The 17,881-nt window shown below is 47.9% G+C and overlaps 1 protein-coding gene across 1 annotated transcript in view; it reads left to right on the top strand.

Moving 5' to 3' along the window:
* The window catches only part of LOC110526970 (transmembrane protein 266-like), an 88,501-nt gene that overhangs the window by 5,599 nt on the left and 65,021 nt on the right, over window positions 1–17,881 (top strand). The window contains exon 3 of the mRNA XM_036981010.1: window positions 6,938–7,159. Within this exon, the coding sequence (XP_036836905.1) occupies window positions 6,938–7,159 (222 nt within the window). The remainder of the gene's footprint in view (window positions 1–6,937; window positions 7,160–17,881) is intronic.

Raw genomic sequence — 17,881 nt, forward strand, 5'->3', positions numbered from 1 at the left:
ATTGGCTCAAACGCATTAAGAAGGAAAGAAATTCCACAAATTAACTTTTAACAATGCACACCTGTTAATTGAAATGCATTCCAAGTGACTAACCTCATGAAGCTGGTTGAGAGAATGCAAAGAGTGTGCAAAGTTGTCATCAATGCAAAGGGTGGCTACTTTGAAGAATCTGAGATATCTTTGTTTAGAACTTTTTTTGGTTACTACATGATTCCATATGTGTTGTTTCATAGTTTTGATGTCTTCACTGTTATTCTATTTTGTAGAAAATAGTAAAAAAGAAAGAAAAACCCTGGAATGAGTAGATGTGTCCAAACCTTTGACTGGTACTGTGCATGGGTTGGATGGAGTGGAGTGAGCATGTGCATGGGTTGTATGGAGTGGAGTGAGCATGTGCATAGGTTGGATGGAGTGGAGTGAGCATGTGCATGGGTTGTATGGAGTGGAGTGAGCATGTACATGGGTTGTATGGAGTGGAGTGTGCATGTACATGGGTTGAATGGAGTGGAGTGAGATGTGCATCAAGTGTCTAGAGATGCTGTACACATGGAACACACTGTTAGATATGGTGGAGCCTTGAACACTAACTCATACTGATGGCTAGCTTCTACAATGTTCTCTGCAGCAGCTGGTGGTTACAATCAGACAGCTGCTGCTTTTTACTTGGCCAGGTTGGGTGGGTTTAGCTCTGCAGGGCTTTCCACAACCTGAGTACTTTAAGGTGTGTTGATCACATACTGTAGCCTAGTCCAACCAACCCAAGTACACTAGAATATGGATTGGTGTTGCTTTTCTGGATTATGAAACTATGGAAGGTTGGTGGCACGTTAATTGGGGAGGGTTGGAGCAGAGTCAGTGGAATGGTATCAAATACATCAAACACATGGTTTCCATTCCATTTGCTCCGTTCCATCTATAATTATGAGCCGTCCTCCCCTCAGCAGCCTCCACTGTATGAAACACTGATGTGTCTTTCCAACTTACACAAACAGTACATTGCAAGTGGTGCGATGATCTTCTTTGTGGTTGCTCCCAGTTGCGTGACCTTCTGTATGGTCAGTGGACTGCCTTAAGCCAATTATGCAATATGAATAATGACCTTTTCGACCTGGCCCATAACACTTCTAATTCTATCATTTGGCTGAAGGGGCAGGCTGTGTGTATGTGTCCCAATGCCCCAAGGGAGACTCTGCTTGTCTTTCCCACTAATACACATAACCTCTGCAGAGTGCCATGGCTTTTTCCATTGTCTTAGAGTGAGTTCTATGTATTGTATGTATGTACTGTATATAAAGTATGCTTCTGAGCTTTTCTGCTGTGTGACTTTGTAGTACACATATGTGATCCCTGCGGGAATTTAACTCACAATCTCTTACCAACTGAGCCACACAAGACAACAGGAGTCTTGAGCCACTACTGTCCACATACTTCCATTGGCAGCTAGCCACAGCACTGGGTCCCTTCTTTACATGCAGTTGTGCTGGGATGAGATGATGAGGTGTGGGGCTCTGAACAGCTTGTGTCTGCCATGACTGATCAGATGGCTGTGTTGATCAGTAGGGATGGTGAGAGGCCAGGACAGGTCTGGTCTAATGGAGACGTGTAGTGTAGGGCGAGAGGACCAAGGAGACTGAAGTGGAGGCTTACGTCTTTAGGCTCATCTTGACTGTGGCATCTATAGTTCCTTGAGCTTATTTGGTCTCACTTATAGTCGAATAGTAGTATTTATTTAATTTTTTCCCCATTTTATAAGGTCATTGTCTCATGTACACAAACCCACACTGGGAAACACTCAGGGTCACTATCATTTAGGCCTACTGTGTTCAAGTAGTGTTTTGATCCAAGACGAGATGCTGTATATTTTCTCTGCTGCTGCCAGCACCATTCCAGGTATATGTAAATGTAATTGGTGAATAAAGGTGATATACTCTGATTTACTCCTCACTCTGAGGTAAAAGAGTCACTTCCTGACTAGTATTTCTTCCCAGAGGTCTCTGTGTACTTGGAAAAAGAAAACCAGTGTTGGAGGGGAGCATATTAAGTAGGAATTAGTCATAATGCTGGCCTTCAAACATAGACCACATTAACATTTCAGATGGGGGTTCAGCTCGGGATGATGCGTGCCAAGCTCGTAAGAGAGAGAGAGCTTTCTCCACTGATTATGTGTACCATGTAACCTCTCTGTTTCACAAGACAGACACTGTTATCCGTCAGGCTTATCGTGAGAATTTCCTTAGAAATCCTTGTTAACCTCTTTAACTATTTCTTATGTGATTGTGTGTCAGAAGAACACACCTGGATATGCTAGCATGCACGGTATGCGTGGGTGCAGCCTATGTGGGTTTAATTTGTGTATGTGCGTCTGTGTGTGTGTGTGTGTGTGCATGTGTGTCTATGTGTGCGTGTGTGTGTATTCAGTGTGTGTGTGTGTGTGTGTGTGTGTGTGTATTCAGTGTGTGTGTGTGTGTTTCTTCGTGGACCTACAGTAGGAACCACTCCAGGTGTGGTCTGCTCCCAGTCCGTCGTGTCCGTCGTCCTTGTGAAGGTTAGTGAGTCACTGTAGAGATTAGATTGGTCCTGGGTGCCTCCGAGGCCACTGACTCCCCACAACACAAGCACTTTACTGCACTCCCTGGTCCTAGTGATGGTGATGGGGTACTGCCCTCCAACTGCACAGGTCAACCCTGATCCTATCAACAGACCATTACTGTTGACTTATCTCTTAATACTTATAATGGAACTACAAGATGGTTTTCTTTCATTATGTAGGAGGTCGATATTGTTTTACTTAGCCTTGAGGAGTTGGAAGTGAAGGTGGAGGTGGAGGGGGAGGTGGAGATGGAGGAGAAGGTGGGGGAGGAGGTGGAGGAGGAGGAGTAGAAGGTGGTGGAGGAGGTGGAGGAGGAGTAGAAGGTGGGGGAGGAGGTGGAGGAGGAGGAGTAGAAGGTGGAGGAGGTGGAGGAGGAGTAGAAGGTGGGGGAGGAGGTGGAGGAGGAGGAGGAGTAGAAGGTGGGGGAGGAGGTGAAGGCGGATGAGGTGGAGGAGCAGGTGGAGGGGAAGGAGGAGCAGGGGGAGGAGGTGGGGGAGGATGAGATGAGGAGGTGCAGGAGGGGAGGATGAGATGAGGAGGAGCAGGTAGAGGAGGAGGAGGATGCGATGAGGAGGAGGAGGACGGGGAGGATGAGGAGGATGACTGGGCTAGAGTACAACTGGAGCACTGGCTGACCTTCTAAACCCAGACCCCACATCCCTATGAAGTCTCATAATTACACAACCTAAAGGCACAGCCCAGTGGAGCGCCTCACAGTACAGCACAGTAGAGTGCCTCACAGCGCCTCACAGTACAGCACAGTAGAGTGCCTCACAGCGTCTCACAGTACAGCACAGTAGAGTGCCCCACAGCGCCTCACAGTACACACAGAGAGAGAGAGAGAGAGAGAGAGAGAGAGAGAGAGAGAGAGAGAGAGAGAGAGAGAGAGAGAGAGAGAGAGAGAGAGAGAGAGAGAGAGAGAGAGAGAGAGAGAGAGAGAGAGAGAGAGAGAGAGAGAGAGAGAGAGAGAGAGAGAGAGAGAGAGAGAGAGAGAGAGAGAGAGAGAGAGAGAGAGAGAGAGAGAGAGAGAGAGAGAGAGAGAGAGAGAGAGAGAGAGAGAGAGAGAGAGATTATCTACCTCACTTGCTTTGGCAATGTTAACACGTTTCCCATGCCAATAAAGCCTATTGAATTGAGAGCGAGGACAATCACTGACTGTGAATCAGTGGGAGACTGCTTAGAACCTCCCTCTTCTCCTCCTCCTCTTCTCCCACTTCTCTTCCTCCTCCTCTTCTCTTGTTCCTAACTTCACATTTGTAAGAGCTCCGATCCACTCATCTGACAATGGGAGGCTTGTGAGTGTAGAGGAGAGCAACGTCACAGCAGACATGATACATCCACATCTGGTCTGGTCTAAAAATATGCACCACAGGGCACAACTGAGGCTTGTGGATGGGCTGTGTGATGGGCTGTGTGATGGGCTGAGTGATGGGCTGTGTGATGGGCTGTGTGATGGGCTGAGTGATGGGCTGTGTGATGGGCTGTGTGATGGGCTGAGTGATGGGCTGTGTGATGGGCTGAGTGATGGGCTGAGTGATGGGCTGTGTGATGGGCTGAGTGATGGGCTGTGTGATGGGCTGAGTGATGGGCTGTGTGATGGGCTGAGTGATGGGCTGTGTGATGGGCTGAGTGATGGGCTGAGTGATGGGCTGTGTGATGGGCTGTGTGATGGGCTGAGTGATGGGCTGAGTGATGGGCTGAGTGATGGGCTGAGTGATGGGCTGAGTGATGGGCTGTGTGATGGGCTGAGTGATGGGCTGAGTGATGGGCTGAGTGATGGGCTGTGTGATGGGCTGAGTGATGGGCTGAGTGATGGGCTGTGTGATGGGCTGAGTGATGGGCTGAGTGATGGGCTGTGTGATGGGCTGAGTGATGGGCTGTGTGATGGGCTGTGTGATGGGCTGAGTGATGGGCTGTGTGATGGGCTGTGTGATGGGCTGAGTGATGGGCTGTGTGATGGGCTGTGTGATGGGCTGAGTGATGGGCTGTGTGATGGGCTGTGTGATGGGCTGAGTGATGGGCTGTGTGATGGGCTGTGTGATGGGCTGTGTGATGGGCTGAGTGATGGGCTGTGTGATGGGCTGAGTGATGGGCTGTGTGATGCTGCTAGAGGCCTGGCCCACAATAGAAACTTCTGATGCATTACAGTATACATACTCTGGAGGTGCTGACACAGCTGTATAGAGGTGTTTAACTATACTACAGAGGAGAATGAAACAACAGTGTCAGGTGTTGTGCTTTGTGCTCCCTCAGTGTGTGTTTGCAAAATCAGTTGACCTACACTCTTAGAAAAAAGAGTTCCAAAATGGTTCTTCAGCTGTCCCCATAGGAGAAACCCTTTTGTTTCCAGGTAGAACTCGTTTGGGTTCCATGTAGAACCCTCTGTGGAAAGGATTCTACATAGAATTCAAAAGGGTTATACCTGGAACCAAAAAGGGTTCTTCAAGGGTTCTCCTATGGGGACAGCCAAATAACCCTTTTAGATTCTAGATTCCTTTTTTTCTAAGAGTGTAGGTACCGATTTAATGTCTATAAGTTCAGTCTGCTTGTTTGATGAAATGCTAACACTTGGCAGGAGTGAGACAGAATAATGTTGATATTTGTTCTATTGTGCGACAGGACAGAGCTTTTTCAATAACTTTCTGTTTGTATCATTTCAACTTTTGTTCCACCCCAACGGAGGAAGACATGCATATCAGACAATAATCCATGTCAAATCACTGGATATGCTCAGTTTGTTCCCTTTGTCATGGTGCTCTGCTACCTCCCTACGGAAGAGGCTCAGTCTCTACCACTACTCAGGTCACTGTGTGTGTTTCAATCAGATATCATTGATGCAAGGTGTGCTGTTTATCCCCAATCGCCAAGGTAGTGTTTTTCTACAGCACTTCAATTGACTTTATTTCCCTGTTTTGTTTGTTTCAAAGTAACACATGAACACCATCATCTCATAGTTTTGATTCTCAGACTTTGATATAGGATCTGGATCTCCAGCAACCCACAACATTGTGTTTAGGGATATGGTTGAGCAGGCGGTTGGGTTGTAGGACCTGGAGGTATATGGTTGAGCAGGCGGTTGGGTTGTAGGACCTGGAGGTATATGGTTGAGCAGGCGGTTGGGTTGTAGGTTCTGGAGGTATATGGTTGAGCAGGCGGTTGGGTTGTAGGACCTGGAGGTAAATGGTTGAGCAGGCGGTTGGGTTGTAGGTTCTGGAGGTAAATGGTTGAGCAGGCGGTTGGGTTGTAGGACCTGGAGGTAAATGGTTGAGCAGGCTGTTGGGTTGTAGGTTCTGGAGGTAAATGGTTGAGCAGGCTGTTGGGTTGTAGGTTCTGGAGGTAAATGGTTGAGCAGGCGGTTGGGTTGTAGGTTCTGGAGGTAAATGGTTGAGCAGGCTGTTGGGTTGTAGGACCTGGAGGTAAATGGTTGAGCAGGCGGTTGGGTTGTAGGACCTGGATCTAAATGGTTGAGCAGGCAGTTGGGTTGTAGACCTGGAGGTAAATGGTTGAGCAGGCGGTTGGGTTGTAGGACCTGGAGGTATATGGTTGAGCAGGCGGTTGGGTTGTAGGTTCTGGAGGTAAATGGTTGAGCAGGCGGTTGGGTTGTAGGTTCTGGAGGTAAATGGTTGAGCAGGCGGTTGGGTTGTAGGACCTGGAGGTATATGGTTGAGCAGGCGGTTGGGTTGTAGGTTCTGGAGGTAAATGGTTGAGCAGGCGGTTGGGTTGTAGGTTCTGGAGGTAAATGGTTGAGCAGGCAGTTGGGTTGTAGGTTCTGGAGGTAAATGGTTGAGCAGGCGGTTGGGTTGTAGGTTCTGGAGGTAAATGGTTGAGCAGGCGGTTGGGTTGTAGGACCTGGAGGTAAATGGTTGAGCAGGCGGTTGGGTTGTAGGTTCTGGAGGTAAATGGTTGAGCAGGCGGTTGGGTTGTAGGACCTGGAGTTAAATGGTTGAGCAGGCGGTTGGGTTGTAGGACCTGGAGGTAAATGGTTGAGCAGGCGGTTGGGTTGTAGGACCTGGAGGTATATGGTTGAGCAGGCAGTTGGGTTGTAGGACCTGGAGGTAAATGGTTGAGCAGGCGGTTGGGTTGTAGGACCTGGAGGTATATGGTTGAGCAGGCGGTTGGGTTGTAGGACCTGGAGGTAAATGGTTGAGCAGGCGGTTGGGTTGTAGACCTGGAGGTAAATGGTTGAGCAGGCGGTTGGGTTGTAGGTTCTGGAGGTAAATGGTTGAGCAGGCGGTTGGGTTGTAGGACCTGGAGGTAAAGGGTGAAGCCAGAGCCAGTGGAGTTAGAAGGTGAAGAGGCTTGAGCTCAGTGGGCTAACACAGTCGTCTTCTCTCCCTGTGTGTTTAGTGACGTGGTGGAGCAGCAGGCTGGAGGCCTATCAGACCTGGAGATCATCTCCCAGCCAGACCCAGTGGAGGAGCATGGTGTGCAGGAGATGGACCCTTCCTGCATGGCTCCTGTCCAGCTGGTCAGCTTCGGCTACAGGGACCTTCCTCTGGCCCACCTGGACCTCTCCCTGGCCGGATCACAGCTCCTCTCTAACCTGGATGAGGACGACAACAGGGAAGGGTGAGACAATACAACTGTATTCATCCATTGAAAGGCACTGACGCGTTCTGACTGTACAGTAGGTAGCTATTGATTACACCAATAGGTCCGAACCTCAATAGGGAAGGGTAAGACGCTGTGGCTTTATTTACAGACTTCAGCCATTGCACAAACAGGTCCAAACCTCGCACGCATCTAAAACGGTTCATAAGGGTTTGCAAAGATCTTGGGACCTGGCAGACTTTTCTATTAATAACTTTCCACACCTTGGAAATGATAAATTCCCAGTTATCCTCAGAAACGACCTGCTTCTGGTTTGAGAATGTGAGACGAAATGATGTAATTGAATATGGTGTCATGTATAATTATGCAGTACATCAAGCATTTAACAGTGACGGCTGGGAAGGAGGGCAGGAACACACCGCCATGTACCATGTCAGTTATGCTAATGGTACATTGGCCAACACAGAGGGAGAAGTATGGATGATGTTCAATCTCATGATACATTGGTCCTGTTTAACTCACAGCCAGTACTGTAGCTACAACACAGGGGATGTCCGTCAGTGATAAACAGATTCATAATTGCTATTTGGTCTACATATATTTCCTATGAAGGTCTAAACACATCCCCTGAATGTACTGTGCTCCTCCAAGACCTATATGGCAACATCCATAGTTTACCTTACTTGTGACACTGCCAGTTCCATTTTCTACCCTTAACCAGAATTGTAAGGTTGATGTGTGATGGATGAGGTCCCAGGCCATTTTAGCTTCCCTGCACGTCTGTTACTGTATGGTCTTAACAGATTGTCTCTTTCATTATACAGTAAAAACACAGTCCCTGTATTGCCGTATTGTAATGGCATCCTGTCCAGTAATAGTGACTCAGACCTGGTTCTTCCTGTGAGTCCAGATAAACAACACCATATGCTTTAGCTTTACGATCCAGCATCCCAAACAGACACACACCTTCCCTTCCAAGCACTCCGTTTGACACCAGATCAGGTCTCACTCCACTAGGCTCAGTGTTCGCCAGCTATCAGCCGTGCCCCTTAAACAGATGGATTCTACAGACACACAGTCAACAGTGGGCAGTGCAATGCTGACACTAACACATTACTGTTGTTGTCTCATCATGATGCTGTGAGCTCACAGGCTACATCCCTCGTTTGCCCCATTTTCATGTCAAAAGTGCAACACACAGTAGCTAGCTACTCCCTGTCCCTGCTGCACAACAGAGAATGCCATGCCTATGTCACACTGTTTTTGTAGTTCTGCTTGTTGTGAAATCTGCTGGCTGTGTATGGGCCCAAACACAGGAATTGTCCATCATTGGTTTGAAGGTGATTTGACCTGTATGTTACCACAGCAGTACTACTTCAACTACATTACTGTCAGGGTCACTATTTCATATCCAAGTCATTAGTGCAAAATGGCTGCTTGTAAAAATCCTGTCAGTGGGAGTAGTAAAAGTTATCATGCGCTACATTACATTTAATGAAATCCCATTTCCCAAATAGAGCCATTATTGCATGGAACTCACTTCCATCTCATATTGCTCACATGAACAGCAAACCTGGTTTTAAAAAACAGATAAAGCAACACCTCACGGCACAACTCCTCTCCCCTATTTGACCCAGATAGTTTGTGTGTATGTTATTGACATGTAGGCTACGTGTGCCTTTTATGTATGTAGTTCTGTTCTTGTGTATTAATGTTCTGTATTATGTCATGTTCCATGTTTTGTGTGGACCCCAGGAAGACGGGGATCCTAGTAAAAAACAACAACATTTAAATCCACGAGGCACAAACTTGTTCTATCTGGAGTACACCTTAAATGGAACACCAATCATCATTATCAGGCCTGCGTTTGGTCCCTCCTCCCCTGGGTCACTCCATTAGGATTCAGCATCAGAGGTGGCACTGGCTCCATAGTAAAGGACTCAAGGGTGAATCCCTGTTAAAGAAGGCTATTAGCCAGGTGATGGGAAGGTGTCAGTCAAACCTGTGTCCTCTAGGCCTGGGGGCACCATGGGTCAATTTCAATTGTATTTCCTTGATTCCTTGTGTCCTCTCACCTCTTTCGCAAAACTCATTGGAGGAGAAGGTCCGAGGTGAGGAACCTGCACTTGAGATTCACCCAATATTATTCTGTGGTTTTCAGCAGTGTTAGCTCCTGAATGCTTACGCACGTGCTTCTGCCATTACGCACGTGCTTCACGTGCTTCTGTCTGTTATTACCGTATCGATCAGCCCTCCTTGGACAACAGCAGCAAACCTCATTCCTCATAGGGACCTTTAGTAACACTATTTAACTACTGTAGCAAGACAGCCATAATATTGTATCATGTTTACAATTTGATTTTGTGGTCCATGGTGGTCACTCTCTAGCCTTTGAGTGTCACAAGCAAGCAATATAAAGGTCAAACAAACTGTTTGACCTTTCAGTTTAAGTTTAGGAAGAACCCTTTTGGTTCCAGGTTGAGCCCTTTTGGTTCAGGATTGACTGCTGTGGGAACAAGACAACATTCTAAAGAGAGAGAACACCACCTTTATAAAGGAAATGGGAGGGAAATGTTCCTGCTTTATTGCCGTAGCTGCTGAATGATGAAGTGAAGTTGGGAGGCATCAATAGCAGCAGTACAGGGAGGAGGTGGAAATCCACCAGGCCCATCAAATTCATAATGTATCTCAGAGAGGAATGTGTCCTGTGGTCCTCTGACTCTCTACAGACAAGTGGATTGCCTTCCCTGTCTGCATTAGGTGGCTCATCTGCTCTTAGAGAGAGAGGGGTGTAGGGAGGAAGGGGTGTAGGGAGGGAGGGAGAGAGAGAGAGAGCGTGTACTCTGAAATGAGAATCTCACAACAACACAATGTAGGTATTTCATCAAGAAAAGGATGGTTCATTGAATGAGAGACAGTGGACAGTCATACTGAGTAGAACCCCTCTGATTTCACTTTACTCTGTGAATAATGTGCAGGTCTTGATCGGGTACCAAACTTGACTTTGCTATGGTGTTCATTGCTGACTTCATGGGTACAGTGACCGTATGCAGCTAGTGTTTGATCCACAGAGTCTGTATTTTATCACTGTGCTGCAACAAGAGGCTGGGTGTAGTTCAGTAGCAACATCTAGTGGGGCTGAAGTGGTAGAGATTAATCAAGAGAAAGGCTCTCATGTCAACCTGCTGTGTGTGTGTATGTGTGTGTGTGTGTGTGTGTGTGTGTGTGTGTGTGTGTGTCTGTGTGTCTGTGTGTCTGTGTGTCTGTGTGTGTGTGTGTACAGGGCCTGGTCAAAGTACTGCACTACATAGGGACTTAGGGTGCCATTTGGGATTCAGCCTGTGATGAAGCACCTACCATCACCAACCGACGGCCAAGTTTGTATATCATGGCCTGTAGCATTGTGAAGATGGAGCTGACCTTTCTGTTATCTCTCTCTTATCCACAGCCCTTACTCTACTGCCCCCCTACTCTACAGTCCTCCCTACTCTACTGTCCCCCCTACTCTACAGTCCCCCTACACCACAACCCCCCCCCCCCCCTACTCTACAGTCCTCCCTACTCTATTGTCCCCCTACTCTACAGTCCCCCTACACCACAACCCCCCCCCCCCCCCCCCACTCTACAGTCCCCCCTACTCTGCAGTCCTCCCTACTCTACTGTCCCCCTACTCTACTGTCCCCCTACTCTACAGTCCCCCTACTCTACTGTCCCCCCTACTCTACTGTCCCCCTACTCTACTGTCCCCCCTACTCTACAGTCCTCCCTACTCTACAGTCCTCCCTACTCTACAGTCCCCACTACTCTACAGTCCTCCCTACTCTACAGTCCCCACTACTCTACAGTCCTCCCTACTCTACAGTCCTCCCTACTCTACAGTCCCCACTACTCTACAGTCCTCCCTACTCTACTGTCCCCCTGCTCTGCAATCCTCCCTACTCTACTGTCCCCCTACTCTACTGTCCCCCTACTCTACAATCCTCCCTACTCTACTGTCCCCCTACTCTACAGTCCTCCCTACTCTACAGTCCTCCCTACTCTACAGTCCTCCCTACTCTACTGTCCCCCCTACTCTACTGTCCCCCTACTCTACTGTTCCCCCTACTCTACTGTCCCCCTACTCTACTGCCCCCCTACTCTACTGTTCCCCCTACTCTACTGTCCCCCCTACTCTACTGCCCCCCTACTCTACTGCCCCCCCTACTCTACTGTCCCCCTACTCTACTGTCCCCCTACTCTACTGTCCCCCTACTCTACTGCCCCCCCTACTCTACTGTCCCCCTACTCTACTGTCCCCCTACTCTACTGCCCCCCTACTCTACTGTCCCCCTACTCTACTGTCCCCCTACTCTACTGTCCCCCTACTCTACTGCCCCCCTACTCTACTGCCCCCCTACTCTACTGTCCCCCTACTCTACAGTCCCCCCTACTCTACTGTTCCCCCTACTCTACTGTCCCCCTACTCTACTGCCCCCCTACTCTACTGTTCCCCCTACTCTACTGTCCCCCCTACTCTACTGCCCCCCTACTCTACTGCCCCCCCTACTCTATAGTCCTCCCTACTCTAAAGTCCTCCCTACTCTACAGTCCCCCTACTCTACTGTCCCCCTACTCTACTGCCCCCTACTCTACTGTCCCCCTACTCTACTGCCCCCCTACTCTACTGCCCCCCCTACTCTACAGTCCTCCCTACTCTACTGTCCCCCCTACTCTACTGTCCCCCCTACTCTACAGTCCCCCTACTCTACAGTCCCCCTGCTCTACAGTCCCCCTACACCACAACCCCCCCCCCCCTACTCTACAGTCCTCCCTACTCTATTGTCCCCCTACTCTACAGTCCTCCCTACTCTACAGTCCCCCCTACTCTACTGCCCCCCTACTCTACTGTCCCCCCTACTCTACAGTCCTCCCTACTCTACTGTCCCCCTGCTCTGCAGTCCTCCCTACTCTATTGTCCCCCTACTCCACAGTCCTCCCTACTCTACAGTCCCCCCTACTCTACAGTCCTCCCTACTCTACAGTCCTCCCTACTCTACTGTCCCCCTGCTCTGCAGTCCTCCCTACTCTATTGTCCCCCTACTCTACAGTCCTCCCTACTCTACAGTCCCCCCTACTCTACAGTCCCCCCTACTCTACAGTCCTCCCTACTCTACTGTCCCCCTGCTCTGCAGTCCTCCCTACTCTATTGTCCCCCTACTCTACAGTCCTCCCTACTCTACAGTCCTCCCTACTCTACTGTCCCCCTACTCTACAGTCCCCCCTACTCTACAGTCCTCCCTACCCTACAGTCCTCCCTACTCTACAGTCCCCCTACTCTACAGTCCTCCCTACTCTACTGCCCCCCCTACTCTACAGTCCTCCCTACTCTACAGTTCTCCCTACTCTACAGTCCCCCCTACTCTACAGTCCTCCCTACTCTACCGTCCTCCCTACTCTACAGTCTCTCCTACTCTACCGTCCCCCCTACTCTACAGTCCTCCCTACTCTACTGTCCCTCCTACTCTCTGTCCCCCTTACTCTACAGTCCTCCCTACTCTACAGTCCTCCCTACTCTACAGTCCTCCCTACTCTACTGTCCCCCTACTCTACAGTCCTCCCTACTCTACAGTCCTCCCTCTCTACTCTACAGTCCTCCCTACTCTACAGTCCTCCCTACTCTACAGTCCTCCCTACTCTACAGCCCCCCCTACTCTACAGTCCTCCCTACTCTACAGTCCCCCCTACTCTACAGTCCTCCCTACTCTACAGTCCTCCCTGCTCTACTGTCCCCCTACTCTACAGTCCTCCCTACTCTACAGTCCTCCCTACTCTACAGTCCTCCCTACTCTACAGTCCTCCCTACTCTACAGTCCTCCCTACTCTACAGCCCCCCCTACTCTACAGTCCCCCCTACTCTACAGTCCTCCCTACTCTACAGTCCTCCCTACTCTACAGTCCTCCCTACTCTACAGCCCCCCCTACTCTACAGTCCCCCCTACTCTACCGTCCCCCTACTCTACAGTCCTCCCTACTCTACAGCCCCCCTACTCTACTGTCCCCCCTACTCTACAGCCCCCCCTACTCTACTGTCCCCCCTACTCTACAGTCCTCCCTACTCTACTGTCCCCCCTACTCTACTGTCCCCCCTACTCTACAGTCCTCCCTACTCTACCGTCCCCCTGCTCTACAGTCCTCCCTACTCTACTGTCCCCCCTACTCTACAGTCCTCCCTACTCTACAGTCCTCCCTACTCTACAGTCCTCCCTACTCTACTGTCCCCCCTACTCTACTGCCCCCCCTACTCTACAGTCCGCCCTACTTTACTGTCCCCCTGCTCTGCAGTCCTCCCTACTCTACAGTCCTCCCTACTCTACAGTCCTCCCTACTCTACAGTCCGCCCTACTCTACTGCCCCCCTACTCTACAGTTCTCCCTACTCTACTGTCCCCCCTACTCTACAGCCCCCCCTACTTTACTGTCCCCCCTACTCTACAGTCCTCCCTACTCTACAGTCCCCCCTACTCTACCGCCCCCCCTACTCTACAGTCCTCCCTACTCTACTGTCCCCCCTACTCTACCGCCCCCCCTACTCTACAGCCCCCCCTACTCTACCGCCCCCCCTACTCTACAGCCCCCCCTACTCTACCGCCCCCCCTACTCTACAGTCCTCCCTACTCTATTGTCCCCCCTACTCTACAGTCCTCCCTACTCTACAGTCCTCCCTACTCTACTGTCCCCCCAACTCTACAGTCCCCCTTCTCTACAGTCCTCCCTACTCTACAGTCCTCCCTACTCTACCGTCCCCCCTACTCTACTGTCCCCCCTACTCTACAGTCCTCCCTATTCTACAGCCCCCCCTACTCTACAGTCCCCCTGCTCTACAGTCCCCCTACACCACAACCCCCCCCCCCCTACTCCCCAGTCCCCCCTACTCCACTGCCCCCATACTCCACAGCCCCTACTCCACTCCACATGCGAATTCAGACTACAGGCAATTCACACACTCACACACACACACACACACACACACACACACACACACGCATGCATGCGTGCACACACACATGCATGCACACACACCACAGACAGAGAGAAAGCAAGGGCAGACACACAAGCTCTCTGGCTGCAGTACGTAGTGATTGTTATCTAATCGTCTGTAATCATGGTTCACTTCATATTCAAGTTTATGTCTGCCTGTCACATATCATTAGGATTAGCACAGCTCCTTCAGTGGTGCCTTCCAACATCCAGATAGGCTCTCTCTTTGTCTCTCTATCTGCAGAACATTCTCTCTCTCTTTCTCTCTCTCTCTCTCTCTCTCTCACCCACTCACTCACTCACTCTCTCTCTCTCTCTCTCTCTCTCTCTCTCTCTCTCTCTCTCTCTCTCTCTTTCTTTCTCTCTATCTATCTATCTTCAGAGCTTTCTCTCTCTCTCTCTCTCCATCTTTCTCTCTCTCTTCATATATCTCTGTCTGTCTCTCCTCTCTCTGCAGAAAAATCTTCCCATTGCTGAATATCAGAGGATTAAATGACAATAAAATGCCTTGAGTTTATCCCTAGACCTTATTCCACTCCCGTCAAACACACTCATTCAGACATAACATATCTCAATGGACAAAAAGCTACAGAGGAACCATGCAGGAACCTTTAGTTTGGTTTGCATGAGTCCCTGTTTCTGTGAGGAAGGATGGAAAAGGCCCACACGTGCATGCAGGAGGTTGGTTTTACTGTAACCACACTGCGCTGTTATAATGTAGCATATCTATCAGTAGGCAGGAGGCGTGGGCGACATTGGTGGTTGTTTTTAGCTAGCTTCAGGGGGAAGTTACAGTGTTAGCAGTTTTGGTGCGAGCACACACACAAACACACACACACACACACACACACACACACACACACAGAGGCCATGGTAAGTGGAGCTCAGTTATTAATAGAGTTGAGGTCATCCATCTTCCTGTCTAACCAGGAAGTGCCTCCCGTTCGGAGGATCAAGGTGGCGTGGGACGGACTTGTGTTCAGCACTTTCATCGCACTCCCCCTCTCTCTCCCACTCCCCTCTCTCTTTCTCTGTCTCTCTCTGTTTCTCTCTGTCTCCCCCTCTCTCTTCTCTCTCTGTTTTTTTCTCTTTCACACTCTCTCCCTCTTTCTCTCTCTCTCCCTCTCTCTCTCTCTCCCTCTTTCTCTGTCTCTCTCTGTTTCTCTGTCTCTCTCTGTTTTTCTGTCTCTCTGTTTCTCTGTCTCTCTCTGTCTCTGTCTCTCTCTGTCTCTTTCTGTTTCTCTGTTTCTCTCTGTCTCTCTCTGTCTCTTTCTGTTTCTCTGTTTCTCTCTGTCTCTCTGTCTCTCTGTTTCTCTCTGTTTCTCTGTATCTCTCTGTCTCTCTCTGTCTCTCTTTCTGTTTCTCTGTTTCTCTCTGTTTCTCTCTGTTTCTCTGTCTCTCTCTGTTTCTCTGTCTCTCTCTGTCTCTCTGTCTATCTCTGTCTCTTTCTGTTTCTGTTTCTCTCTGTCTCTCTCTGTCTCTTTCTGTTTCTCTGTCTCTCTCTGTCTCTCTCTGTCTCTTTCTGTTTCTCTGTTTCTCTCTGTCTCTCTGTTTCTCTCTGTTTCTCTGTCTCTCTCTGTCTCTCTCTGTGTCTCTCTGTCTCTCTCTGTCTCTCTGTTTCTCTGTCTCTCTCTGTTTCTCTCTGTCTTTCTCTGTTTCTCTGTCTCTCTCTGTCAAATTCAAATTCAAATTCAAGCTGCTTTATTGGCATGAAAAACATTGTGTCAATATTGCCAAAGCAACAATGTATACAATATACATTGTAACAAAATTGTAAATGATAGCAAATAATAATATAAAATGGTAGTAAATAATAATACAAAATTAAATACAAAAATAATAACAATAAAATGGTAACAGTCTACAGTAAACATTAATAATTATAGTAATAATAGTAATAATAAGTAAGTTGCTGTTTACTATGCAGATGTTATTATTCAGTGTCCCTCAGGCCATGGCAGGAAAATACATATTTGGCTGCAAGAGGAGCCATTGCTCCTTCGCCCATGAGTATTCTTAGTTTTTCCTCTGGGTTCAATTTGTAAAAATTTGGAATATATGTAGTCATTTCTGTGAATAATGAATCTCTCTGTGAGGAATATTTATCACAGTAAAGGAGAAAGTGCATCTCTGTCTCTACCTCCCCTGTCATGCAGTGACCACATACACGCTCCTCTTTGGGTAGCCATGTCTTTTTATGTCTGCCGGTTTCTATTGCCAATCGGTGGTCACTCAGCCTGTACTTGGTAAGTATCTGTCTCTGCTTCGTATCTCTGACAGAGTAGAGATAATCAGCCAATTCATATTCTCTGTTTAGGGTCAGATAGCAATTTAGTCGGCTTTGGGATTTTGTTTCGTTTTTCCAGTATTGTAAATATGATTCCTTTGATTGGTTCATGATTTTGCTTATTGGAATTATTTCTTTTGAAGCAGTGCTGGTGTCAGCTTGGTTGGTGAGGTCCAACACCAGCTGACTGAGAGGGCTCGTTTCTGGGCTCAGCTCTTGGGCTTGAAGTGCTTTAAATTGCATACTCGAATTTGGACTTGAATTTAGATGTAGCCAAAATTTTAATGATCTTTTCTGTATTTTCATTATTACTGGAAAACGGCCCAATTCTGCCCTACATGCATTAGTTGGTGTATTTCTCTGGACTTGTAGAATTTTCCGACAGAATTCTGCATGTAGGGCTTCAATTGGATGTTTGTCCCACATTTTAAAATCCAGTTTATTGAGTGGCCCCCAAACCTCACTTCCATAAAGTGCTATTGGTAGGATTACACTGTCAAATATTTTAGTCCAAATTCTAATTGGGATGTTGATTTTGAATAATTTCATTTTTATTGCATACATTGCTCTGCGGGCTTTTTCTTTGAGTGCCTTCACTGCCATATTAAAGTTTCCCGATGCAGATATGGTCAGACCAAGGTAGGTGTAATTTTTTGTGTGTTCAATTAAGGTGTTGTTCAGGGTGAATTTACATTTGTGTTTCTGACATCTGGGTTTTTTTTGGAAAATCATGATTTTAGTTTTTTGGAAATTTACTGCCAGGGCCCAATTATGGCAATATTGCTCCAGAATATTAATGTTTTGTTGAAGACCTTCTTTGGTTGGTGATAGAAGTACCAAGTCATCAGCATATAGCAGGTATTTCACCTCTGTGTCAAATAGTGTGAGTCCTGGGGCTGGAGATTGGTCCAACATGTCTGCTAATTCATTGATATAAATGTTGAAAAGATTTGGACTCAAATTGCAGCCTTGTCTCACACCTCGACATTGTGAAAAAAATTCTGTTCTTTGGTTTTTGATTTTTATTGCACACTTGTTTTCTGTGTACATACATTTTATTAAGTCATACACCTTACCACCAAGCCCACTTTGTAGAATTTTGTAGAATAGCCCTTCGTGCCAAATCGAATCAAATGCTTTTTTAAAGTCAATAAAGCAAGCAAAGATTTTGCCCTCTTTTTTTTGGTGGACGTGTTTATTAATTAGTGTGTGTAAGGTGTATATATGGTCAGTAGTGCGATGGTTAGGGAGAAAGCCAATTTGACATTTACTTATTACATTTTTTCTTGAAGAAAGGTTTGAATTCTTGAATTCAAAATGCTACAGAAAATCTTTCCCAAGTTACTGTTGACGCAAATTCCCCTGTAATTATTGGGGTCTGATTTGTCTCCACTTTTGTGGATAGGGGAGATGAGCCCCTGGTTCCAGACATCAGGG

This window comes from Oncorhynchus mykiss, chromosome 6 (assembly GCF_013265735.2).
Source record: "Oncorhynchus mykiss isolate Arlee chromosome 6, USDA_OmykA_1.1, whole genome shotgun sequence".
NCBI classification, from domain to species: Eukaryota; Metazoa; Chordata; class Actinopteri; order Salmoniformes; family Salmonidae; genus Oncorhynchus; species Oncorhynchus mykiss.